General features: G+C 45.6%; 1 protein-coding gene across 2 annotated transcripts in view; it reads left to right on the top strand.

The window, feature by feature from the left end:
* The first annotated feature begins 313 nt into the window (after positions 1-313).
* Positions 314-27,100, top strand: part of EDEM2 (ER degradation enhancing alpha-mannosidase like protein 2) — a 33,524-nt gene continuing 6,737 nt past the window's right edge. The window contains exons 1-9 of one of the 2 annotated variants that reach the window (XM_008021634.3): positions 314-511; positions 741-851; positions 2,939-2,978; positions 5,805-5,910; positions 10,611-10,736; positions 13,632-13,843; positions 16,828-16,969; positions 22,127-22,251; positions 24,824-24,968. In XM_008021634.3, the coding sequence (XP_008019825.2) occupies positions 405-511; positions 741-851; positions 2,939-2,978; positions 5,805-5,910; positions 10,611-10,736; positions 13,632-13,843; positions 16,828-16,969; positions 22,127-22,251; positions 24,824-24,968 (1,114 nt within the window). In that variant the 5' untranslated portion in view covers positions 314-404. The remainder of the gene's footprint in view (positions 512-740; positions 852-2,938; positions 2,979-5,804; positions 5,911-10,610; positions 10,737-13,631; positions 13,844-16,827; positions 16,970-22,126; positions 22,252-24,823; positions 24,969-27,100) is intronic. The other variant, XM_008021640.3, reaches the window with a different exon arrangement.

The raw sequence follows: 27,100 nt of genomic DNA, 5'->3' as shown, positions 1-27,100 counted from the left end.
AGCTGAACATTTCTCATGTTTACCCAGCCTTCATGCTTAATAAGGTTGTTGAAACAAATATGATAGAATGCATTTTAAATGCTCCGTACAGTACTAGTACACAATAAGTGCTCAATGCACGCTAGCTGTAATTATTAAAACATTAATTAATAACAGTAGTAACAACAGCCACTGTCTTTAAGACACGTTGATCAGTGTTTCCGAAACCGTATATCCCAAGTTGCTCTTCGGCCACGTTTCGCTGCCCATTGCATTCCGGGGCTTGTAGTCCGGAAGTGAGAGGCTGATTTCTCAGCGCGCAGGCGCAGTGGCGCGGGTCCCCGGAAGAACCCGCAGCAGCTCCCAGGATGAGCTGGTTGCAGTGGCTGCTGCTGCTGCGGCGGCGCTGAGAGGACACGAGCTCTATGCCTTTCCGGCTGCTCATCTCGCTCGGCCTCCTGTGCGCGCTGCTGCCTCTGCACCATGGTGCGCCAGGTCCCGACGGCTCCGCGCCAGATCCCGCCCACTACAGGTGAAGGAGGCCAGGTTCCCGCCCTTTCGCAGTTGGGGAATGGGATGCGCGAACCGGGTCCCTTCCCTTTCTGTCCATCCCAGGTCTCCTACCCCGACTTGCTGGGACCCCGCCGCTAAGTCCCAGGCAGAAATCAGCTAGTGATTCCCACTTTCCGCCCTGTATCCTGTTCTTCCCCCGCTTGTTTTTGTGTTCTGGCCCCATGCCTGATTTCTCGTCCCACGCCCAGGGAGCGAGTCAAGGCCATGTTCTACCACGCCTACGACAGCTACCTGGAGAATGCCTTTCCCTTCGATGAGCTACGACCTCTCACCTGTGACGGGCACGACACCTGGGGCAGGTAGTGCGAGCGGAGGGGCAAGGGGCGGCCAGGGTCTGACTTTCCGGGCCTAGGCGGGCGGGTCAACTGGGGCTGGTGGCTTCATGGTCTCCTCACCGGCACCGGAAAGTCCCCAGATGAGCTACAACCGCGCTCCCTCCAATTCTTGCTCTCACCTCCGGGATCCATTTAGCCTCTCTCAGTGAAAAAAAAGTCCTGGATTAGCCGGGTGGGCTGGATCGCTGGGCTCAGCGCCAGCAGTAACAGGCACCAGCTGTGGGGACATAGGCAATTTCTGGAGTAACAAGAAACCGTGGAAGGGCTCCAAGAAGTAGAAAACCCAACCCTTTCATTGTGCAGGTGGGCATTCAGGTCGAGGAAGGAGTGTGACACTCCTAAAACTTAACTGTTTGTAGTTGGTGTTCCCTGTGCCTGAAATACACTCTCCCCGTTTTCCTCCCATAACTGGCTGCTGCTCCCATTCAGGTCTCAGCTCAGTAGTCTCCTCCTCAGCATCCGCTTCCCTAACGACCCACGACTCCCTTTTAAGTCACTCTCACAAGTTACCTGTTTTATTTTCTTTGTAGCACTTCTCTTTGATACTCTCATTTTCACTTATCTACTGGTTTGTCTTTCTCGTTCCCACTAGAATAAAAATCTATGAGAGCTGGAATTCACTGGCTTATTCCTTGCTCAGTGAAGAATCATTGCATTAGCTGAAGCTGGCATTGATTGAACACTGTGCTAAACATTTTACTGTGTCATCTCCTTTAATTATCTTAATACCCCTACGAGTTAGGTGCCATTATCCCTATTTTACACACGAATGTGCTAAGGTCGAGAGAAATTAAACTCAAAACTTGTGATGGTTTTTATTTTTTAAAGTTGAAACAAAGTAAATACAAATGACAAATTCAAGTGGTAAAAAATTATATACAATAAATATCTCCCATACCCTAGAATTCCAACTATTAACTTTCCTTCGTATCTCTCCAGAAATATTCTTGGTTTGTGCCATTATACATATAGATGTGTATATGTGTATCTTTTTAAAATGAACTTCTTAAAGGCATACTTTACATAAAATAAAGTATACTCTTTTTTTTTTTTTTTGAGATGGAGTTTGTTGTTTCCCAGGCTGGCGTGCAATGGTGTGATCTTGGCTCACTTCAACCTCCGCCTCCTGGCTTCAAGCGATTCTCCTGCCTCAGCCTCCCAGGTAGTTGGGATTACAGGAGCCCACCACCACACCTGGATAATTTTTTTGTGGAGATGGGGTTTTGCCATTTGGCCAGGCTGGTCTTGAACTCCTGACCTAAGGTGATCCACCCACCTCGGCCTCCCAAAGTGCTGGGGGATTACAGGCATGAGCCACCACGCCCGGCCTACACTCGTTTTAAGTGCATAGTGACCACCATCACAGTCAAGATATGAAACACTTCTGTCATCTTAAAAAGTTCCCTTGTGACCCTTTATAGTTCATCCCTGCACCACCACTGACCCTAACAATTTCTGATCTGCTTTCTGTCAGTAAGTATGTCTTTTTGAAACACAGATGGAAACATACTAAACCACCCTGTCTTTTTCATTAAAAACAATTAGAATATCTTTCCATCAGCACATAGAAGTCTTGATGACAATCTTTTTGATAACTTCATAGTTTTGCACTGTTTATAACACAGTTTAATCACCCATTAATGGGTGGACAGTTGGGTTCTTTCCAGCCTCTTCCTGTTCTAAACAATACTGCCATGAACACTGTCAAACAGCTGTTCACTGTGGGGTAAATTCCTAGATGTGAAAATTGGTGAAAAGCCTGTGCTTTAAGCTATAATCGTATACTGCTTCCCAATGGTAGAGGAGAATGCCAGAATATAGGTGATATATTTGATTACAATGGAGCTACATCAGCCGACCCTCCCAGGTGCATTAAGTGGGTCAGAGGATCCCTGCGATTTTCACTGTGGCTTCTCTGTTGTGACTGTAAGTGGGACAGGCACAGGCATTACTTTGCCTCATTTACTTTTAGGGGGATCAGATCTAGGGCAGCCATAATGTCTGGTATTTGATTTTCTTACTAAGCGGCTGGGATTTCTGTCCTTTTGCAGTTTTTCTCTGACTCTAATTGACGCACTGGACACCTTGCTGGTAAGTATCTCGTCTGTTTCTTTTCCTTTCCACCGTTACATAACCAACATCCTTCCTCTTTTGGCAGCTTGACTGTGGGTGAAAAATGAATTCCTTTCCTAGGCCTTTTATTTGCATCTCATGATTCTGAACTGTCCGCTGCAGTTGCCTAGCTACATAGGGAAAAATGAACTACAACTTATGCAGATTCATTTATTTAGCAAACATTTATAGAGGACCTGTTATGTACGGAGAATTGTAATAGGCTTGTATAACTCTGTGGAGGATACAGAGACTTTGACATCCTCCTGTTTTCAGAGGCTTACATTCTAGGAGCCATGTTCAATGATAATAAAAGGATATCAGGTTGAGCACGGTGGCTCACACCTGTGATCCCAGCACTTTGGAAGGCTGAGGCAGGCAGATCACCTGAGGTCAGGGGTTCGAGACCAGCCCAGCCAATATGGTGAAACCCCGTCTCTATTAAAATACAAAAAATTAGCCTGGCGTAGTGGCACATGTCTGTTATCCCAGCTACTGGGGAGGCTGAGGCAGGAGAATTGCTTGAACCCGGGAGGCAGAGGTTGCAGTGAGCTGAGATTGCACCATTGCACTCCAGCCTGGGTGACGAGTAAAACTCTGTCTCAAAAAAATTAAAAATAAAAAAATAATATCAGTGACTAATTAGTATGTTTGTGTAGGGCTTAGTACAGACATGTATTAATTCTTCCAACAACTTCTTGAGGTAAGTACATTTACTCCTTCTTATGGCTAAGAAACCTGATGCTTACGACTGGGTGCAGTGGCTCACGCCTGTAATCCCAGCACTTTGGGAGGCCAAGGTGGGAGGATCACTTAAACACAGGAGTTCAAGACCAGCCTGGGCAATATGGTGAAACCCCGTCTCTACCAAAAATATAAAAAATTAGTCATGATGGCACATGTCTGTGGCTCCGTCTGTTTGGGAGGAGGGTGAGGTGGGAGGATTGTTTGAGTCAGGGAGGCAGAGGTTGCAGTGAGCCAAGATTGCACCACTGCACTTTGGTCTGGGTAACAGAGTAAAACCCTGTCTCAGACAAACAAACAAACAAAAGATATAAAAGAAACCTGATGCTTAGAAAGGGCCAGGCGTGGTGGTTCATGCCTGTAATCCCAGCAGTTTGGGAGGCCAGCATTACTTGAGCCCCAGAGTTCAAGGCTGTGATGAGCTATGATCACACCACTGCACTCCAACTTGTGCAACAGAGCAAGACCCTGTCTCAAAACAAAAAAAAGTCTTGGACTGGTCCAGGTCAAGTACCCACTCCATAGCCAGAGGGATGGGATCAGCCTCTCCCAAATCACAGGAGTGACTACTGGGAAAGAGTGATTCCTAGAGGGTAAACTGAGATGTTATTTATTGTCAAAAGAAGAGAGATTGAGATTGCATTTGGCTAATGGTTGAAATAAAAAGGGTTTATTTTCTCAAGCAAAAGAAAGTCTAGAGGTAATTTCTAGCGTAGGGTCAGCTACTTAACTGTGTTATCAGAGACTAGGCTCTTTGTAGCTTTGCATTCTAGTATGGTTAGTGGTTTGGCTTTTATTCTCATGCTTAGTACCTCATGGTCTCACATAGCTGCCATCACTTCAGAAATCAAGTCTGAGTTCAAGGCAGAAAGAGACTAAAAGCCATGTTAGCTGTGTTTGTCCCTTGGTATTAAGAAAACAGAAGCCTTCCCAGAAGTGCCCCCAGTAGAATTCTCAAGGGTCAGAATTGACTGGGTAAACAATCAACTGCAGCAGCAAAGGAGGCTGAGAAAGCTTCTGGATTTCCAACCTCTGGTGGGAGGCCATGAGGTAAAGAGGGTAGGAATGAATTTAGTTTTGGGTCAGCCAACCTGTTCTGTTTTCCACAAGGTTGAACATGACAAGACAGGGTTAAAAACAACTGATACCTACTGCAAATGTCAAACTAAGACTTTTGGCTGGGTGCGGTGGCTCACTCCTGTAATCCCAGCACTTTGGGAGGCTGAGGCGGGTGGATCACGAGGTTAGGAGTTCGAGACCAGCCTGGCCAATATGGTGAAACCCTGTCTCTACTAAAAATACAAAAATTAGCTGGGCATGGTGGCGCATAATCCCAGCTACTCAGGAGGCTGAGGCAGGAGAATCCGGGAGGCGGAGCTTGAAGTAAGCCGAGATCGCACCACTGCACTCCACCCAGGGCGACAGAGTGAGACTGTCTCAAAAAAACAAAACAAAAAACCTAAGACTTATGTGTAGTTTGCATTCTTTATATTGTGTCCGTTTTGTTTGTTTGTTTGTTTGTTTGTTTTTGAGGCGGAGTCTCGCTCTGTCGCCCAGGCTGGAGTGCAGTGGCCGAATCTCAGCTCACTACAAGCTCCGCCTCCGGGGTTTACACCATTCTCCTGCCTCAGCCTCCCAAGTAGCTGGGACTACAGGCGCCCGCCACTTCGCCCGGCTAGTTTTTTTGTATTTCTTAGTAGAGACGGGGTTTAACAGTGTTAGCCAGGATGGTCTCGATCTCCTGACCTTGTGATCCGCCCGTCTCGGCCTCTCAAAGTGCTGGGATTACAGGCTTGAGCCACCGCGCCCGGCCTATTGTGTCCGTTTAAATGACTACATCATCACTCTTAATTGGGACCTAGGAATTAACTAGTCTCTTGATATGAAGCCTCTGGATGATCTCTAGCTCTCAGTGCTTTCTTCTGCTGTCACCAATCCTAGGACAGAAACTGGAGGTCTTAAGTGGAATATGTGAGGGCCACATCAACATAGGATCCCAGACTCTGAATCTGCCTCCGTGCATGCAACAGCCTCAGCGTCAGGTCTCTTTTTTATTTCCAGATTTTGGGGAATGTCTCAGAATTCCAAAGAGTGGTTGAAGTGCTCCAGGACAACGTGGACTTTGATATTGATGTGAACGCCTCTGTGTTTGAAACCAACATTCGAGGTGAGGGCTGCTCTCTAGGACCTTTAAAAGAAAAAAGAGTGTGAAGTTGCCTCTGTAAACCAAAAAGTGGTCAACAGGATTTTAAGGACTGACCATGCCAGGACCCTTGGCCAAAACCTCTGACCGACAGAGCTCTCCTTCTCTCCTGGAGGATGAGGTGGGGAAGTCTCAGGATTTCCTCATCAGTTTCAGATATGAAAGTGAGCAGGAGACTAAAAGCCTGGAAAGAAATACACCAGATTACTCACCTCTTTAATATATATTTGATACTAGGCACACAGCTATGAACAAGAGAGATATGATCCTTGCCTTCTTGGAACTTACTGTCTGTCCAATCCAATTTTCTGCAATGATGGAAATGTTTTATTTTCTGTGTTTTGGCCAGTGTGGTAGCCACTAACCACATGAGCTCTTGAGCATTTGGAATGTATCTACTACAACTATGGAACTGAATTTTTAATTTCATTTAATTTTAATGCTGTTAAATTTAAATAGTCACATGTGGTTAGTGATTATTGTATTGGACAGTGCAAATCTAGGGCATTAATCTTCCAAACTTGGCTGCCCGTAGGAACCACTTAGGACCTTTTAAAAAATCCAGATGTTGAAGCTCCACCCTAAACCTAATGAATTGGAATCTCTGGGTTGGGTCCTAGGATCAGTATTTTTAGCAGACTTCCATTGATTCTTGTGAAGCTACCACAACCCTTATTTGCATTGACCTCTAGACCACTTAACAGCTGTCACCTCTGGATGGCAGAGTTCTACTTTTCCCCATTATTTTGTATGTTTTCTGCAATGAAACTTATATTCCAGACATATGATCCATAAAAATTTTAAAAAAGAGAAGAGAGCAGAGGGACAACATGGTCTAAAATCCTGGTTTAGGAATCCGGCGTGAGTTTGAGGCTGTGCTTGTTGGCTGTGTCTCCCAGCTTCTGAGCCCAGTTTGTCATCCGTGAATGAAGGTCGTTCTTATACCTTCATTTTTGATATGAATATAATTGATACCAGCTTTCTTTTGGTTGACATTTTCCCATGTATCTGTTTCTATCCTTTCCATCTTTCTGTAGTTTTATGATTAGATACATCTTTTGCAAATAGTGTATTATATTTTATCCATTCTGATAATCTTTAACTGAAACATTTAATCCATTTACATTTACTGTAATTACTGATATATTTGTACTAATTTCTACAGTATTGTGCTCTCTGTGCCATCTTCTATTTTTTTTTGAGATGGAGTCTCACTCTGTTGCCCAGGTGGGAGCGTAGTGGTGCGATCTCGGCTTACTGCAACCTCTGCCTCCCGAGTTCAAGCGATTATCCTGTCTCAGCCTCCCATGTAGCTGGGATTGCAGGTGCTCGCCACCATGCCCTGCTAATTTTTGTATTTTTAGTACAGATGGGGTTTCACCATGTTGGCCAGGCTAGTCTCGAACTCCTGACCTCAGGTGATCCGCCCGCCTCAGCCTCCCAAAGTGCTGGGATTATAGGTGTAAGCCACTGCACCCGGCCCTGTGCCATCTTCTTTATGTTCCTTTATTCTGCCCTTTTTCATGCCTTCTTTAGATTGTTTTTCCCCTATTCCATTTTCCTCTTACCAATATGGAAATTATGCACAATATCTAGCTTTTTACATAGTTTACCAAGTAAATTTAATAAACATAACTTATCAAAGTCTAAATTTAGTGAAAATCTTTGTTCTACTCCTGAATAATGCAAATCCTGGCTTCGAGAACATCCTGACCTATATGCTATAGTTATATATTTTAATTATTTGTTTTAAACCCTCCATACATTATAATTTTTGTTCTATACTGTTGAAGTTTTGCATTTACGCATATATTTACCACTTTTTTGTTGTTGTTTTTGGTTTGAAATAGAGTCTCACTCTGTCACCCAGGCTGGAGTGCAATGGCACGATCTTTGCTCACTGCAACCTCCACCTCCTGGGTTTAAATGATTCTCCTGCCTCAGCCTCCCGAGTAGCTGGGATTACAGGTGTGCACCACCACGCCAGGCTAATTTTTGTATTTTTAGTACAGATGGTGTTTCACCACGTTGGCCAGGCTGGTCTCAAACTCCTGACCTTGAGTGATCCACCTGCCTTGCCTTCCCAAAGTGCTGGAATTACAGGCGTGAGCCACTGTGCCTGGCCTTTTTACCACTTTTTTGACTATCTTTTCTTTTCGTGTGTCAGACCTTTTCTCCAAAGTATTTCCTTTAGAATTTCCTTTAATGCAGGTGTGTGCTTCGCAAACATTCCCAGCTTTTGTTTATATGAAAATGTCTTTATTCCACTGTCTTTGGTTGGCCTTTGGGTGATATTTTTGCTGGGTGTATGGTTCTAGGTTAATGATTACTTTCTCTTATTGTATTGAAAAAATTTTCCAATATCTTCTGGTTTCATTATTGTTAAGAAGTAATCTGTCAATTTATTATTTCTTTGTAGAGAATCTTGTTTTGGTTTTCACTCTGGTGTCTCCTTTTAAAAACTTTTTATTATGGAAAACTTCAAACATAAAAGTAGAGAAAATAGTATAATGAACCAGATGTGCCCATCACCCAGCATTAATACTTATTACATGGATTCTGGCTGCATTCGAGATCTTTTTTCCCTTTGGTGTTCTGCAGCGTTTTTTGTTGTTGTTGTTGTTGTTGTTGTTTTTGAGACAGAGTTTCACTCTTTTTGCCCAGGCTGGAGTGCAATGGCGCGATCTCGCTCACTGCAACCTCCGCCTCCCGGGTTCAAGCGATTCTCCTGCCTCAGCCTCCCGAGTAGCTGGGATTACAGGCATGTGCCACCACTCCGGCTAATTTTGTATTTTTAGTAGAGACGGGGTTTCTCCATGTTGGTCAGGCTGGTCTTGAACTCCCGACCTCAGGTGATCCACCTGCCTTGGCCTCCCAAAGTGCTGGGATTACAAGCGTGAGCCACTGCGCCTGGCCTCTGCAGTTTTACCATAATGTACATACATGTAGATTTCTTTTATTTCTTTCTTTCTTTCTTTTTTTTTTTTTTTTTTTTTTTGAGACGGAGTCTGGCTCTGTCGCCCATGCTGGAGTGCAGTGGTGTGATCTCAGCTCACTGCAACTTCCGCCTCCCGGGTTCAAGAAATTCTCCTGCCTCAGCCTCCCGAGTAGCTGGGACTACAGGCACACACCGCCACGCCCAGCTAATTTTTTGTATTTTTAATAGAGACGGGGTTTCACTGTGTTTATCAGGCTGGTCGTAAACTCCTGAGCTCACGCAATCCGCCTGCCTCGGACTCCTAAAGTGCTGGGATTACAGGCGTGAGCCACCGTACCTGGACTTTTTTTTTTTTTTTTTTTTTTTTTGAGATGGAGTCTCACTCTGTTGCCCAGGCTGGAGTGCAGTGGTGCCATCTTGGCTCACTGCAACCTCCGCCTCCTGGGTTCAAGGGGATTCTCCTGCCTCAGCCTCCCGAGTAGCTGGGACTACAGGCGTGCACCACCATGCCCGGCTAATATTTTGTATTTTTAGTAGAGACGGGGTTTCACCATGTTGGCCAGGATGGTCTCCATCTCCTGACCTCGTGGTCTGCTCACCTTGGCCTCCCAAAGTGCTGGCGTTACAGACGTGAGCCACTGCGCCTGGCTTACATAGGGACCTTTTATCAGACTTCCACCTGGTGCAGGCCTGGCCTTGGTCTCCTATTCCCCCTCTGCAGGGAGGAGGGGAATTTTGAAGCTTAGGGTCACCAGTTATTTTCAGTGAGAGGGCCACTCAGGATATCTATTTAGCTATGTTTCCAAGTACAGAACCTTTGTGTCTTTTTAAAAGTTCTAAATAGGCCGGGCACGGTGGCTGAGGCCTGTAATCCCAGCACTTTGGGAGGCTGAGGCGGGTGGATCATGAGGTCAGGAGATCGAGACCATCCTGGCTAGTGCAGTGAAACACTGTCTCTACAAAAAAAAATACAAAAAAATTAGCCGGACGGTGGCGGGCGCCTGTAGTCCTAGCTACTCAGGAGGCTGAGGCAGGAGAATGGTGTGAACCTGGGAGGCGGAGCTTGCAGTGAGCCGAAATTGTGCCACTGCACTCCTGCCTGGGGGACAGAATGAGACTCTGTCTCAAAAAAAAAAAAAAAAGTTCTAAATATTGTATAATAAGTTGAAATAGATAAATTAGTAAAATAAAGGTAATAACCACCATTACCCCCCTCCCTCCAGGTGTGACAGATGACTGGGAGACAGACAGAGTGACAAATGGAATGAGCATGGGCTTTGGAATCAAAGATACTCAGCCCTACCACCTACTAGATGGGTGACCTGGGGCAAGTCACTTTATCTCATGGAACCTCAGTATCTTCATATGAACAGGGGGCAGTAATAGTTAGTGCTTGGTACACTATAGGGACTTACAGAAAAATAGAGACTGTTCCTGTGATGCACCAAGAGAAAAAAACCCATAAACTTAACACTGTATAGATATGTGGGATTAAGGGACTCTTTTTTCACTAGGTGGCTCTAGCTTCTTCCCAGTGAGCCACCCCAATAGAGGGAGGGTTTTTGTTTGTTTGTTTGTTTGTTTTTACCCATGAAATAGCCTCAGGAGGTCCTGATAACATGCACCCCCAATAGAGTGTTTAGGTTTAACTCGCACAGGGGAAAGATCCTTGGTCCCTTGGTCTTTCCCTTTGGACTGTGCCATTTGCTTTCTGTGCCATCTGTAGTGGTAGGAGGACTCCTGTCTGCTCATCTGCTCTCCAAGAAGGCTGGGGTGGAAGTAGAGGCTGGATGGCCCTGTTCCGGGCCTCTCCTGAGAATGGCTGAGGAGGCGGCCCGAAAACTCCTCCCAGGTAAGACCCACACAGAGATGGGGCAGAGATGAAGTCCATTAGGTCCTGCTTCCCATGCTGAAGATGGGAGTGGCAGTGCTGAATTAATTCCTGGTATTTCTCACGAGGTGTATTTGGTATTTCTACCCCCCAGGCACCCACCGTGGAAATCAGGAGTGTCCTGGGCATTTTAAGGGCCTGCTGGGGCCCTGACCCAGGTGGATGAGTCGACTTCATTATTGTTTGCAGGGGATGGTGGAAGGTGACCAGCCTGGTGGGTGGAAGGCCATTGCCCTTATTTTGAATGAACCCATTTGTCCCCTCCCAGGTGCTACGGTTATTTCACACACTGCTGGAGTAACAGGGGCCCGGGTGTGAGCATTAGCAGCCCTGGATTCTAGACTCGGCTCTGCCAGTCAACATTTTGACCAAGCCACTCTTTCTCTTCACAGTTTGTTGTTGGTTTGTTCGTGATGGAGTCTTGCTCTGTCGCCCAGGCTGGAGTGCAGTGGCGCAATCTCAGGTCACTGTAACCACTGCCTCCCGGGTTCAAGCAATTCTTTTGCCTCAGCCTCTCAAGTAGCTGGGATTACAGGCGCCCACCACCACGACCAGCTAATTTTTGTATTTTTAGTAGAGATGAAGTTTCACCATGTTGGTCAGGCTGGTCTCAAACTCCTGACCTCAAGTGATCTGCCTACCTCGGCCTCGCAAAGTGCTGGGATTACAGGCGTGAGCCACTGTGTCTGGTCTCTCTGGTCTCACAGTTTAATTTCTCCATCTATCGAATGAGAATCATAATTTCCACCTCCCTACCACATTGGGTTTTGGGGAGGCTAAAATGAGGTCAGGAAAGAGAAACTGCTTAGATAACCTCCAACACTTTTAAAACGAGAGGGATTTGTTTTGTGGCTAAGCTGTGTCCAGGGCTACAGGCCAAGCCTCCGTGTTTTTGTCTAGTGAGGCAGTAACACCAGGCTCAGTAGCATCAACTGTACACTGTGTTCCCTTCAGGGTGTGGTGGAAGCTCTGAGGACTGTTCACACCCAGATACGTCACACTGTGCTTTCCACCAGCCTCTTGGCCATCTCACTTATTTATCCCTTTTCTTTCTTTCTTTTTTTTTTTTTTTTTGAGACAGGGTCTCACTGTCACCCAGGCTGGAGTGCAGTGGCGTGATCATGGCTCACTGCAGCCTCTCGAACTTCTGGGCTCAGTTGATTCTCCCACCTCAGCCTTCTGAGTAGCTGGGATTACAGGCACACGCCACCACACGTGGCTAAATTTTTTTTGTAGAGATGGGGTTTCACCATGTTGCCCAGGCTGGTCTTGAACTCCTGGGATCAAGTGATCCACCTGCCTCGGCCTCCCAAAGTGTTGGGATTACAGGTATGAGCCACCACACCCGGCCTCTTTATCCCTCTCACATAGCACTTGCCTATCCTTTGGGGGAGAGCTGAGGATAGTGGGTGAGCTGGGTTCAGGTCTCACTCATGGCTCATGGTTCATGGCTAATGGCTTAAGCGTCTTCATTGCAGACATTGTGTCCTGTGTGATGCATTCCTGGAGGAAACTCTGGAAACTCTGTCTAGCTGCTCCTCCTTTATTATTTAATTATTTTTGGCCATTGGTCATTTTATAAAAAAAGGTCAAGAAACAGGATTTTGTCACTCCCCTTCTTTTTAATACGGCCTGACTTTTCTGAAATATTCCTTAGAGCCCTTCCTGGTTGTGACTTGCTGTCCCTCTGGTGTCTGCCAGATAGCAAGTTTCTTGTCTGTGGCAGACAGAGTTGCTAGACCCTGTGGTTCTTGGAAGTGTCGACACCTTTGTTCACAGATTGGTGACGCACAGGGTGCTCTGGAGTTGTTTGACCTTTAGGCCCGGAGAGGAAATCTCTGCCTCTGGCTGGTTGTCTAGTTCTCGTCTTGAATCAGAAGACACTTGGGTGGGGCGGGCAGAGAACTGGACTGGGGCTAGGGGTGGGCATAGGGCAGGCGTTCCCATCCCAGCTCTGTTTGACACTCTTCTGTGTGGCCTTTGGCTGAATCACTTCTTCACAGGCATGGTTTTCCCTACCTATAAATCCAGGGTCATGCTATATCAGTGGTTTAGTGGTTTATATCCTATTTTGCTTCCTTTAAAAAATAATTTAGCCCCTATACTCTTTATTTAAAGCAGAGATCTTTATTTAAAGTCTATGAATGGCTTTGTTTATTATTATTATTATTTTGAGACAGGGTCTCGTCTTGTCACCCAGGCTGGAGTGCAGTGGTACAATCTCAGCTCACTGCAGCCCCCGCCTCCTGAGTTCAAACAATTCTTGTGCCTCAGCCTCCCAAATAGCCGGAATTACAGACGTGCACCACCACACTTGTCTAATTTTTGTATTTTTAGTAGAGACAAGGTTTCACCATGTTGGCCAGGCTGGTCTGGAACTCCTGGCCTCAAGTGATCTGCCTGCCTTGCCTCCCAAAGTGCTGGGATTATAGGCGTGAACCAAAAGTCTATGAATGGCTTTGAATGGGGCTTACTCTTCATTGTGCCACAAGCCCCACCACTTTCTGTGGCTTAACCCCTGCCTGCATTACAATAAGTTACCTGCCTGGACTTTGAAGGCATAGTGTAAAATAAATAAAAATAGCTAAAGCACTCTAGCTAAAGCGAGTGTGTGTGGAGCACCCTCATCACGAGCAGGAACCCAAGGGTTGTGCAGAGCAGTGTTTGACAGCATCTGGGCTGGGTGGCTGCTCAGGGCCCTCCAGTTACGACATTTATCCTTCTCTGGCTCAGACTCTAGCAGGACACCCAGGAGAAAGAGGAAAGTGCTGGCTAAGGTCCCAGGCTTTGGGCGTGTATCAGAACTATCCCTATCCCCCTGCTCCTGTCCGGGGTCATAATTTTTCAATTGTTCAGCCTTTCAGACCCCCACTGGCATGCCATATGGAACGGTGAACTTACTTCATGGCGTGAACCCAGGAGAGACCCCTGTCACCTGTACGGCAGGGATTGGGACCTTCATTGTTGAATTTGCCACCCTGAGCAGCCTCACTGGTGACCTGGTGTTTGAAGATGTGGCCAGAGTGGCTTTGATGCGCCTCTGGGAGAGCCGGTCAGATATCGGGCTGGTAGGTTCGCTGCTGCCCTTCCTGTTTGAGTCAAAGTTGCCACCTTGGCCCCAGCTCATGAGGCCCAGGGCTCTGAGCAATAAGTTGCAATCAAGCCAAGGAAAACTTAGGGTGACCTTAGGAGTGGTCCAGGATTTGGGCTCAGGACACCAAAAATAGACCAACCCTCCAATTCAAGTTTGGCTTGGAGTGGGGAGGAGAGTGGGAAAGCACATTTTTCTGGCGGGCAGCAGGGGCTGCATTAAGCTTTGACCACTTGAGATTCTCTGATTTCTAGGAAGAGGGTTGTATATTTCATGCACCTGACTCACATGGTGACTTCAGCTCATCAGCTCGCCCGGCCTTCATTTTTAGTGTCTGTCTGTATTTGCTGTGTTTTTTAGGACACCAGTTCTGGGAGATACTGAATGACTGTTGCGTGACAAAATGAATCCTGGCCAGTTAAGTTAGGGGAATATTACACATAATATCCCTCCCTTTTTTGGAGAGTCAGAATGCTCTTGAGCAGAATAAAAGTCCTCTAGTAAAGAAATCTGTTCAACTTTGCTTAACTTAACATTTCCCAAACTTATTTAACACCAGAGCTTCCCTTTATCTTCCGGTACTATTAACCCATGGAAATTGAACACACTTTGGACCAGATGATCTCTAAGGTCAGTTTCAGCTTCTAAATGGAATAATCCAGTAAGATTAACAGTAATTGAGCCAAAGCCATCCAGGACATACCACTGGATTTAGTCAGAACTGGATTCAAGCCCTGGCCTTGCTATATCGAAACTGTGTGACTCTGAGCAAGTCACTCAACCTCTCTTGTCCTCAGTTACTTCGTCAGTAATGTTAATATGTTAATACCAACTTTGCTGAGTCATTCTGACATAGGAAGACTGCATTCAGGTCTAGGCACATTTTATGCAGAGTCTGGTGCTAATTCAGCTTGAAAAGTAAAGCTTGTGTGAGGACTCCTTGAAAATCCCTTAAGAAGCTGCCCCCTTAAGGCTGGGCATGGTGGCTCATGCCTGTAATCCCAGCACTTTGGGAGGTCAAGGCAGGCGGATCACTTGAGGTCAGGAGTTCGAGAGCAGCCTGACCAACATGGAGAAACCCAATCGCTACTAAAAAAATACAAAATTAGCCGGGTGTGGTGGTGCATGCCTGTAATCCCAGCTACTTGGGAAGTGGAGGCAGGAGAATTGCTTGAACCCAGGAGGCAAAGGTTGCGATGAGCCGAGATCACGCCATTGCATTCCAGCCTGGGCAACAAGAGCAAAACTCCGTCTCAAAAAAAAAAAAAAAAAAAAGGTGCCCCCCTGGAGACCTGTAGTGAATCCCTTAGTCCATCTCAGGCAGGTTTTGCTCCAGCAATGGGACCGTAGTAGACTGTGTTGGTGCTGTGCCCATATCCTCTCAACTATTACCATTTCCATGCACACTGACCAGTCTTCCAACTGCCATCACCTGCGCCTCTTTGCCTAGGGGTCTCCTCTGGTGCCTGGAGCCACTCTGCTTGCCTTTGGCCGAGGGTACTAGGATTTAATGCTACCCGTGAGTAGCTCTCAAGCCAGTAACTGATACCGATGGGAGTTGGCGGATAAACATTCCAGTTCCCTGCCCCTTTGGTGGGATCACTCCGAAGCTCGAGCTCTGCACTGAATTCCTGAGCTCCCCAGCAGGATTGAACTCCAGTTCCCATGGTGAAAACCTGCCTGATGGCATACCCCTTAAATGCCGCATCCCTTGCCCTGCCTCACTTTACTCCTCCTCTACTGGTGTTTACAGGGACTCGCCTTCCAAACCAACTACTTTCAATCAGAATGAGGTTGTGCCCCTGGGGGAACCCAAACTAACACAGAACAGTTAGCTATTTCTTTGAGTACCAAATGAAGTTACCAGCTTCCATGAGGGTCTAAGCTGTATGAAAAATACATATCTGTGACCGGGCGCGGTGGCTCACGCCTGTAATCCCAGCACCTTGGGAGGCTGAGGCAGGCGGATCACCTGCGGTCGGGAGTTTGAGACCAGCCTGACCAACATAGAGAAACCCCGTCTCTCCTAAAAATACAAAAAATAAATAAAATGAAACAGAAAAATGCATATCTTTGTTTATTTTTTTGAGACAGAGTCTCCCCCTGTCGCCCAGGCTGGAGTGCAGTGGCACGATCTCAGCTCACTGCAACCTCCCCCTCCTGGATTCAAGTGATTCTCATGCCTCTGCCTGCTGAGTAGGTGGGATTACAGGCACACACCACCATGCCTGGCTAATTTTTGTGTTTTTAGTAGAGACGGGGTTTTACCATGTTGGCCAAGTTGGTCTCGGACTTCTGACCTCAAGTGATTCTCCCACCTCAGCCTCCCAAAGTGCTGGGATTATAGGCGTAAGCCACCACGCCTGGCCAGCCAGCATTGGCAATTTTTAACAGTCTCTACAGAGACTGAACAATTAAAAAAAAAAAAAGTCAAAGGATATAAAAAAAAGGTACTCAGTGACATTGGTGAAGTCCCCTTTTGCACCTGTCTCCAGCTATCGGTTTCTCTCCTTAGAACCACTCTGTCAGCTTCCTGGTGAATGTTCTTCTTGAGTTAATTTATGGAAATATGTAAAGCATGCCTGTGTCTTCAGATACTGGAATCACATGCTGAGTGCTGAGAAATCGGACAGATTGTGGGAACAGCAAATTCTCATCTCCCATCTCACACTCACTCTAGGCAGGACATAAACACTCCAAATCATTTTTCTTTTTCATTTTTTGCTCAATGTGTGTAACTAAGTCTTCATAAATGTGCATGAGATGCATCTCTACTATGCGGATGTACAGGAAGGCTGGCCATGATCCAGCCTTGCCCTTCCCTCTCACGGTCTGTGTGTCTCCCAAGAAGCACTGGGGCGCCTACCTTGCATCTTCCTGGGTAGTCAGGGTTGGGGGTGAGTAGATCCTTCTTTGGCCATCAGCCTTCCCCTTGGGACCATGTGTCTTTCTCTTTCTCAGGTCGGCAACCACATTGATGTGCTCACTGGCAAGTGGGTGGCCCAGGACGCAGGCATCGGGGCTGGCGTGGACTCCTACTTTGAGTACTTGGTGAAAGGAGCCATCCTGCTTCAGGATAAGAAGCTCATGGCCATGTTCCTAGGTAAAAAGGGCAGAGTAAGGGAGCTTTTCCCCTGCTTTTTCTTGTTGATGTGTGATTTGTTTAAAAGCATTTTTTTTTTTTTTTTTTTTTTTTGAGACAGAGTCTTGCTGTGTCTCCCAGGCTGGAGTGCAGTGGCACAATCTAGGCTCGCTGCAACCTCTGCCTCCCAGGTTCAAGTGATTCTTGTGCCTCAGCCTCCTGAGTAGCTGGGACTACAGGCGCACACCATCACACCCAGCTAATTTTTGAATTTTTATAGAAATGGGGTTTCACTGTGTTGGCCAGGCTGGTCTTAAACTCCAGACTTCAGGTGATCTGCCTGCCTTGGCCTCCCAAACTGCTGGGATTACAGGTGTGAGCCACCATGCCCAGCCTGAGTGCCTGCAGAATCAGTTCTGAATTCAGAGTCACTATGGACTTACACTGCCCACTTCATGCCCACTACACCACTTCATGCCTTCTTGCAAAAGCCAACTGAAGCATGCTGCATTCTGTGTCTATAGCCCTGTATTTCTTATCTCCTGGCCATTGCACATGGCGTCTTCTTTGCCTAGAATGTCTTTTTTCCTGTCTTCCTGTGTCCAAATTCTTTTCACCCTTCAAAGCCTAACTTAAATGTCACCTTGCCCAGGAAGTAGCTTGATCCTTCTTCAAAATTTAGGACCTTTAGCATCTGTTTTGCAGTTAGCTCTTGTCAACAGTTACAGCTCTACTAATTGAATGCAGAATCCATGCCTTATTCATCTTGTTTCTCACAGTGCTTTACATGTGGTAGGTAATAGATTAATGCCTGTTGAATAAATACATCTTACCCTCCAGGCCCTTAGACACTAGCAATATTAAGGAATTGTTGAGCACGTAATTACCATTACTATTATAGCTACAGTAGTCCCCTGTTATCCACAGCTTTGATTTCCATGGTTTCAGTTATCCACGGTCAACTACAGTCTGAAAATAGGTGAGTACAGTCAGATAAGGTATTTTGAGGCTGAGTGCAGTGGCTCACACCTGTAATCCCAGTGCTTTGGAAGTGAGGATTGCTTGAGGCCAGGAGTTTGAGACCAGCCTGGGCAATATAACAAGACCCCCTCTCTTAAAAAAAAAAAAAAGATATTTTGAGACACCAAATTTACATAATTTCTTTTTTTTCTGTCTCTTACCAAAGAGACAAATTCACATAACATCTCTACAATATATTGTTATCATTGTTCTGTTTTATTAGTTATTGTTAATCTCTTCTCATGCCTAATTTATAAATTAAACTTTTTCGGCTGGGCACAGTGGCTCATGTCTTTAATCCCAGCGCTTTGGGAGGCTGAGGCAAGAGAATTGCTTGACCCCAGAAGATCAAGATCAGCCTGGGCAACGTGGTGAGACCTTGTCTCTACAAAAAAATTTTTAAAAATTAGCTGGACATGGTGGTGCGTGCCTGTAGTCCCAGCTACTTGGGAGACTGAAGTGAAGGATTGCTTGACCCTGGGAGGTTGAGGGTGCAGTGAGCCATGATCATACCACTGCACTTCAGCCTGGGTGACAGACTAAGACTCTGTCTCAAAAGTAAAAATTTGTAAAAATTTAATGAAGTAAGCTTTCTCATAGATGTGTATGTATAGGAAAACAGTAGTCACGCGTTGCTTAATGACAGGGATATATTCTGAGAATTGCATCGTTAGGTGATTTCATCATTTTGCAAACATCATAGGGTGTACTTAAGCAAACCTAGATGGTATAGCCAACTACACACCTAGTCTATATGGTGTAGCCTATTGCTCGTAGTCTACAAACCTGTACAGCATGTTACTCTCCTGAATACTATAGACAATTGTAATAGAATGGTAAGTATTTATGTATCTAAACATAGAAAAAGTGCAGTACAAATACAGTATAAAAGATAAAAAATGGCACATCTGTATAGGGCACTTAACCATGAATGAAGGTTATAGGACAGGAAGTTGCTCTGGTTGAGTCAGTGAGTGGTGAGTGAATGTCAAGGTCTAGGACATTACACTGTTGTAAACTTTATAAATACTGTACACTTAGGCTACACTAAATTTATTTAATTTTTTTTTCTTTCTCCAATAATAAATTCTTTTTTTTTTTTTTTTTTTGAGATGGAGTCTCGCTCTGTTGCCCAGGCTGGAGTGCAGTGGCATGATCTTGGTTTACTGCAACCTCTGCTTCCCCAGTTCAGGTGATTCTCCTGCTTCAGCCTGCTGAGTAGCTGGGATTACAGGCGCCCACCACCACGCCTGCCTAATTTTTTTTTTTTCTTTTAGAGACAGAGTCTCACTGTGTTGCCCAGGCTGGAGTGCAATCCCGCGATCTTGGCTCACTGCAACCTCCGCCTCCTGGGTTCTAGCAATTCTCCTGCCTCAGCCTCCCGAGTAGCTAGGATTATAAGTGCACGCTGCCACGCCCAGCTAATTTTTTGTATTTTAATAGAGATGGGGTTTCACTGTGTTGCCCAGGCTGGTCTTGAACTCCTGAGCTCAGGCAGTCCACCCACCTCAGCCTCCCAAAGTGCTAGGATTACAGGCATGAGCCACGGTGCCTGGCCTAATTTTTGTATTTTTAGTAGAGACGGATGGGGTTTCACCATGTTGGCCAGGTTGGTCATGAACTGCTGACCTCAGGTGATCACCCGCCTCGGCCTCCCAATGTGCTGGGATTATAAGCGTGAGCCACCATGCCTGTCCTCGAATAATAAATTAACATTAGATTACTGTAACTTTTTTACTTTATAAACTTTAAATTTTTTAAAAACTTTTTGACTCATTTGTAATAACGCTTAGCTTAAAACATTGTACAGCTATACAAAAATATTTTCTTTATATCCTTATTCTCTAAGCTTTTTTCTATTTTTACTTTTTTATTTTGTTTTTACCTTTTATACTTTTTTGTTAAAAACTAAGCTACAAGCACACATTAGCCTAGGCCAACACAGGGTTAGGATCATCAATATCACCATCTTGCATTTCCCCATGTTATCCTGCTAGAAGGTCTTCAGGGGCAGTAACACTCACAGAGCTGTTATCTCAGATGATGACAGTGCCTTCTGGAATTCCTTGAAGGACCTGCCTGAAGCTGTTTCACAGCTGACTTTTTTTTTTTTTTTTTTTTTTGAGACGAAGTTTCGCTTCTGTTGCCAATGCTGTAGTGTAATGGTGCTATCTCGGCTCACTGCAACCTCCACCTCCCAGGTTCAATTTTCCTGTGATTCTCCTGTCTCGGCCTCCTGAGCAGCTGGGATTACAGGGGCCTACCACTACTCTTGGCTAATTTTTGGTATTTTTAGTAGAGATGGGGTTTCACCATGTTGGCCAGGCTGGTCTTAAACTCCTGACCTCAGGTGATCCACTTGCCTCGGCCTCCCGAAGTGTTGGGATTACAGGCCTGAGCCACCGCACCTGGCTGACCTTTTTTATCTAAGTAGAAGGAGTACTGTAATGATAATAGTATAGTAGATACATAAGTGAGTAAATATTTATTATCAAATATCATGTACTGTACATAATTGTATGTGTTATACTTTTATGACTGGCAGCACAGTAGATTTGTTTACACCAATATCACCACAAACAAGTGAGTAATGCATTACATTATAAAATTACAACAGCTGTGATATCTTTAGGCTGTGGTGATTTTTCACCTCTATTATAATCTTATAGGACCACCACCATCTCTACAGTTCAGTGTTGACCGACATGTTGTTATATGGCACATGACTGTATATAGAGTTTATATAGTACTATCCATGGTTTCAGACATCCACTAAGGGTCTTAGAACATATTCTCCTCAAATAAGGGGGGACTACTCTACTCATTTTTCAACAAATATTTATTGAATACCATGGATGTGCCAAGCATTGTGCCAAGCTCTGAACATGGACTGTTTCATATAATCCTTACAACTCCTGTTTGAGATTATCTTATTTATTTGCATGTATATTTGATACTTTGTTCATTCAGAAAATATTTATTGCTCATTGTACTAGTGTGGGGGATTCTGCAGTAAACAAAACAAAGTCCCAGGCCTCATGGATTTACAATCTAGGGGAGAGATATAAGGGATAAATTCAAGTTCCCACTAGAATGTAAGTTCTCCGAGGGCTGGATTTTGTCTTGTTTACAAACTCACAGGTGCCTGGTACCTGGTAGGTGCTCAGCGAATGTTTGTTGTGTCAATAAATGACTGAAAAGTCTCACAGATACTTAACATTACTGTTTTAGTCCATTTTCATGCTGCTGATAAAGACATACTCGAGACTGGGTAATTTATAAAGAAAAAGAGGTTTAATTGACTCACAGTTCCACATGGCTGGGGGGGCCTCACAATCATGGCGGAAGGTGAAAGGCACATCTTACATGGCAGCAGGCAAGAGAGAATGAGAGCCAAGTGAAAGGGGAAACCCCTTATAAAACCATCAGATCTCGTGAGACTTATTCACTACCAGGAGAAAAGTATGGAGGAAACAGCCCCCATGATTCAGTTATCTCCCACAAGGTCCCTTCCACAACACATGAGAATTATGGGAGCTACAATTCAAGATGAGATTTAGGTGGGGACACAGCCAAACCATATCAATTACCCCCCCCCCCCCCCCCGCTTTTTTTTTTTTAAGATGGAGTTTCACTCTTGTTGCCCAGGCTGGAGTGCAATGGCGTGATCTCGGTTCACGGCAACCTCTGCCTCCCAGGTTCAAACAATTCTCCTGCCTCAGCCTCCCAAGTAGCTGAGATGACAGGCATGCACCACCACACCCTGCTAATTTTGTATTTTTAGTAGAGACAGGGTTTCTCCATGTTGGTCAGGCTGATATTGAACTCCCGACCTCAGGTGATCTGCCTGCCTTGGCCTCCTAAAATGCTGGGATTATAGGTTTGAGCCACCGTGCCTGGCCTCCTCATTTTATAGATCATAAGGCTGAGACTTAAAAGGGAAAAACCCACCCCAGGTCATGGTTAGCAATGTGGTAGAGCTGGAGCTGGAATTTGAGCTGGAAGTTTGACTCCAGAATCCATGCTCTTTTCTAGCCTGCTTGTCTCATTGCATCCTGGTGCTCTTTCCAAAGTGTAAGTCCTTACTTCCATTGTCCAGGCCTGCCTTTTGTCTCCCTAATCACTCATATGTCCATTATCCCATCTCTCCCATTGCAGAGTATAACAAAGCCATCAGGAACTATACCCGCTTCGATGACTGGTACCTCTGGGTGCAGATGTACAAGGGGACTGTGTCCATGCCAGTCTTCCAGTCCTTGGAGGCCTACTGGCCTGGTCTTCAGGTAGGAATGATCAAAGAATGTGATCATCTTTCTATGGGTCTGGCAAAGCAAGCTCATTCTGATGTATAAGTCAAATAAGGTACTTTGTTAGTTACTTGAGTACTTTTTTTTGGAGGAACAGGTTGAGGATGGAAGAGAGACCTAGAGTGAGTTAGATAGATTTAGAGTTCTGCCAAAGTAAGTGTCAGGAACTGAGCCTCCAGTTTGCCATGGAACGTTGTGGTACTTAAAGTCGACAGTGCATTTCCAGTCTGGGCAGGAATGGCCATTGGCAACAGCTGTTTCTCCACTGGGCGTTTCTGTCCAATCTCATTCTTGACAGTGGGCCTGAGGAAGGGCAGGAAGCAGCTTATGCTGCTCTGCCATCTCGTTATTTTCTCATTACATGGTCTGGTAGAGTTGCAGCCGGAAGGATCTTAGAGCTTATCTAATCTGCCCCAGTTTGCTGTTCCAAAATAGTGCATGTACCAAAATGTTTTCATAATCTACATTTTTAAAAGTTTTAAGAAAAAGTAGTCCCACCTGGGCAACATAATGAGACCTCATCTGTACAAAAAATAAAAAATTAGCCGAGCGTGGTGGCACATGCCTGTAGTCCCAGCTACTCAGGAGACTGCAGTGGAAGGATTGCTTGAACCGCGAAGATCAAGTCTGCAGTGAGCCATGATCATGTCACTGCAGTCTGGGTGACAGAGTGAGACCCTGTCTCAAAAAAAAAAAAAAAAAAAAAAAAAATGACCACCAGGTTTCTATCCAGAATAGCCAGGTAGACATTGTGTCATTTACCAAGAAGGGAAAAAGGCCAGAGTAAGGAGGCAACTTTGTGGGAATGTAAGGGAACCAAGAATTTTTTTAGGAAATGACAAGTTTGTTCTGTCCATGAGACATCCAGTGGAGACGTCAAGGTCAGCTGCTTCCCTGTGAGATTACATTAGTAGTAATGGCTACTTAGCAATAGCAGGTAAAATTATAAATGCATATATCCTTTGACCCAGTGATCCTAATTCTGAAAATGTATCTTACACATAACACTTTACATCTGTTTGATGTGACATATGCAGAATTATTTATTGCCACATTAGTTGTTGGAACCAATTCAAATAAAAATATCTGAAAACCAAATTTCTGTATCTAAAAATATGGAGATAATTAATATCCCTATTAATAAGGAACCAAAGGCTATTTTTTAGTGTGGGGAAAATAACATATACTCATGCATGTAGAAACTCTGGAAGATTGGCCGGGCGCGGTGGCTCACGCCTGTAATCCCAGCACTTTGGGAGGCCGAGGCGGGCGGATCACAAGGTCAGGAGATCGAGACCATGGTGAAACACCGTCTCTACTAAAAAATAGAAAAAAATTAACCGGGCGCAGTGGCGGGCGCCTGTAGTCCCAGCTACTCGGGAGGCTGAGGCAGGAGAATGGCGTGAACCCGGGAGGCGGAGCTTGCAGTGAGCCGAGATTGCGCCACTGCACTCCAGCCTGGGCGACAGAGCGAGACTCCGTCTCAAAAAAAAAAAAAAAAAAAAAAAAAAAAGAAACTCTGGAAGATTATACAAGAAATCTGTAATGGTTATCTGAAGCCAGGCAGGATGGGTCGTGGTTGTAATCTCAGCACTTTGGGAGGCTGAGGTAGGAGGATCACTTGAGCCCAGGAGTTTGAGATCAGCCTGGGCAACAAAATGAGACCCCCATCTCTACATAAAATAAGAAAATTAGCCAGGAATTGGGGTGTGCACCTGTGGTCCCAACTACATGGGAGACTGAGGTGAGAGGATCTCTTTTTTTTTTTTTTTTTTTTTTTGACGGAGTCTTGCTCAGTCGCCCAGGCTGGAATGCAGTGGCGCAATCTCAGCTCACTGCAAGTGCCGCCTCCCAGGGTTCACACTTTTCTCCTGCCTCAGCCTCCTGAGTAGCTGGGACTACAGGCGCCCGCCACCATGCCCAGCTAATGTTTTTGTATTTTTAGTAGAGATGGGGTTTCACCGTGTTAGTCAGGATGATCTCGATCTCCTGACCTCATGATCCACCCGCCTCGGACTCCCGAAGTGCTGGGATTACAGGCATGAGCCATCACGCCCAGCCGAGGTGAGAGGATCTCTTGAGCCCAGGAGGTGAAGGCTGTAATGAACCATGATTGTGCCACTGCACTCCAACCTAGGTGACAGAGCAAGACCCTGTCTCAAAAACAAAAACAAAAATGGTTATCTTTTGGGGTGTGGTGGTGGGAGTGAGACTTAGCAGAAACTTTTCTCTATTATTAGACTTTTGAACTGGCTGGCTGAATTCCAAAACTGTTAGTAGCTGACAATGACTCTGAAGATTTAGGGACTTAACATACAATCTCTGTTCCTTCCAACAATGTATGAGATAGGTGGTGTATGTTATGTCTTATAGATGAGGCTCAGAGAAGTCCAGTGCCTGGCTCAGCACCACACTGAGTAACAGGCAGACTCAGGGATTGATTCAAGGCCTTTTTGGCCCCACAGATTTTTACTTTGTCTTTTCTTAAGGTTGTCTGTAGGGTTTTATGCCTGCTGTCTACCTGCCTAACAGCCACTTTCTCCCACAGAGCCTCATTGGAGACATTGACAATGCCATGAGGACCTTCCTCAACTACTACACCGTATGGAAGCAGTTTGGGGGGCTCCCGGAATTCTACAACATTCCTCAGGGATACACAGTGGAGAAGCGAGAGGGCTACCCACTTCGGCCAGGTGAGCAGCCTCTCTGGCTTGTCATCTGCCCACAGGCTCTGGTTCCTGAAACCCCAAATCCCCTCTACAAGGCTCCATGCTTCACAACTGCCCACAAGTTCATTTTTTTTCCATCTGTTCCTTCCAGTGACTCTGGGTGGTTTTCTTCCTAGGAGTTAATTATCCCCATGTTTTCAGATACGGAAACTGAGGCCTAGTGGGATGAAATGGCTCGCCTCTGGTTCTTAAGTGTAGGAGCTAGGCCTGGAACCCAGGACTCCTAACTAAATTGCAAGCTCTTTCTTATTTTTATTTTTTTGAGATGGAGTTTTGCTCTTGTTGCCCAGGCTGGAGTGCAATGGTGTGATCTTGGCTCACTGCAACCTCTGCCTCCTGGGTTCAAGCGATTCTCCTGCCTCAGCCTCCTCGAGTAGCTGGGATTATAGGCATGATCCACCACACCCAGCTAATTTTGTATTTTTAGTAAAGACAGGGTTTCACCATGTTGGTCAGGCTGGTCTTGAACTCCCAACCTTAGGTGATCCACCCATGTTGGCCTCCTAAAGTGCTGGGATTACAGACATGAGCCACCGCGACTAGCCCAGTATGCTCTTTCAAATCAGGAAATGAGTGAGAAGGAAAAGGCCAAGGTTGACTCCTTTTGAGCTCCTGCCATCAGGAGTTCAGAAGTGTAGACAAACTTCCTAAGTCCATGGGTCAGATAAATTATGCTTACGTGTATGGAATGTTAGAACTGTGGCACAGACCTTAGGAATTACCTCGTCTCTTCCACCTCCCCATTTGCAGCTCAGAATCAAGCAAAGGACTATATTTGAGACATTCTCTTAGGTTCCTTTCTAGCCCTGATGTCCTCTGATTCACTTCAGGGAAGCTGAAAATTGTGAGGAGGGGAAGAAAAAGGGGGACAAAGGAAGGAAGCTTAGTCAGCACGCATAGTCATCCCCCACCCCAAAATAGGCTGTGAGCCCACTGTCTTAGACACTTCCCACTTTCCCACCTGAATTGCCTTTCAGCCTTGGGACAGGCCTTCCTAGTGGCTTCTGCTTCTGCTGCCTTCTTCTACCTCATTTCCTTCCTCTTCTAACTCAAATGATTATGTGGGAGGTGTAGAGGGTTCCAGGAGAGGGAATAAAGAGCTAATTAGTCACTTTTGACTCCTTAGAGGCCACTGTTACTGATGTTTCCCGTGCATTCGTTCTCATGGCATGTTTTTAAAACAAGAAACTCAGCCGGGCGTGGTAGCTCACGCCTGTAATCCCAGCACTTTGGGAGGCCAAGGCAGGTGGATCACCTAAAGTCAGGAGTTTGAGACCAGTCTGGCCAACATGATGAAACCCCATCTCGACTAAAAATACAAAATTATCCGGGCATGGTGGTGCGCACCTGTAATCTCAGCTACTTGGGAGGCTGAGACAGTAGAATCGCTTGAACCCAGGAGGTGGAAGTTGCGGTGAGCCAAGATCATGCCATTGCACTCCAGCCTGGGCAAAAAAGAGCAAAACTCTATCTCAAAATAAATAAATAAATAAATTATAAAAATAAGAAACTCTGAGAAGATATCATATCTAGTGTTTGTTACCAACAGATAAAGATCAGGGTTTAGGACTAAATGTAAGACATAGGCTTGTACAATCTTAGGGTTAGAGGGAACTTGAGAGTTGTTCTAATTGGAATCTTCCTAATATGGTCCTGTCAAATAGTTATCTAGTTTTTGCTTAGTTTCCACGAGTGACAAGTGACAAGAAGCTTGCTACTTAACAGCGGCAACCTGTTCCATTTGCAGGACAGGCCGGCAGGAAGGCATTCATGGAAAGTAAGACACTACTGGCCAGACGCAGTGGCTCGTGCCTGTAATCCCAGCACTCTGGAAAGATAAAGCAGGAGGATTACTTAAGCCCAGGGGTTCAAGATCAGCGTGGGCAACATAGTGAGACCTTGTCTCTATGAGAAATAAGAATAAATTAGCCAAGAGTGGTGGTGCATGCCTGTAGTCCCATCCCAGCTACCTGGGAGGCTCGGGTAGGAGGATCACTTGAGCCCAGGAGGTCGTAGCTGCAGTGAGCCATGATTGCGCCACTGCAATCCAGCCTGGGTGATGGAGTGAGACCCTGTCTCAAAAACAAAAACATAAG

Source organism: Chlorocebus sabaeus, chromosome 2 (genome assembly GCF_047675955.1).
Source record: "Chlorocebus sabaeus isolate Y175 chromosome 2, mChlSab1.0.hap1, whole genome shotgun sequence".
NCBI classification, from domain to species: Eukaryota; Metazoa; Chordata; class Mammalia; order Primates; family Cercopithecidae; genus Chlorocebus; species Chlorocebus sabaeus.
This window is presented reverse-complemented; position numbering and strand designations above follow the sequence as displayed.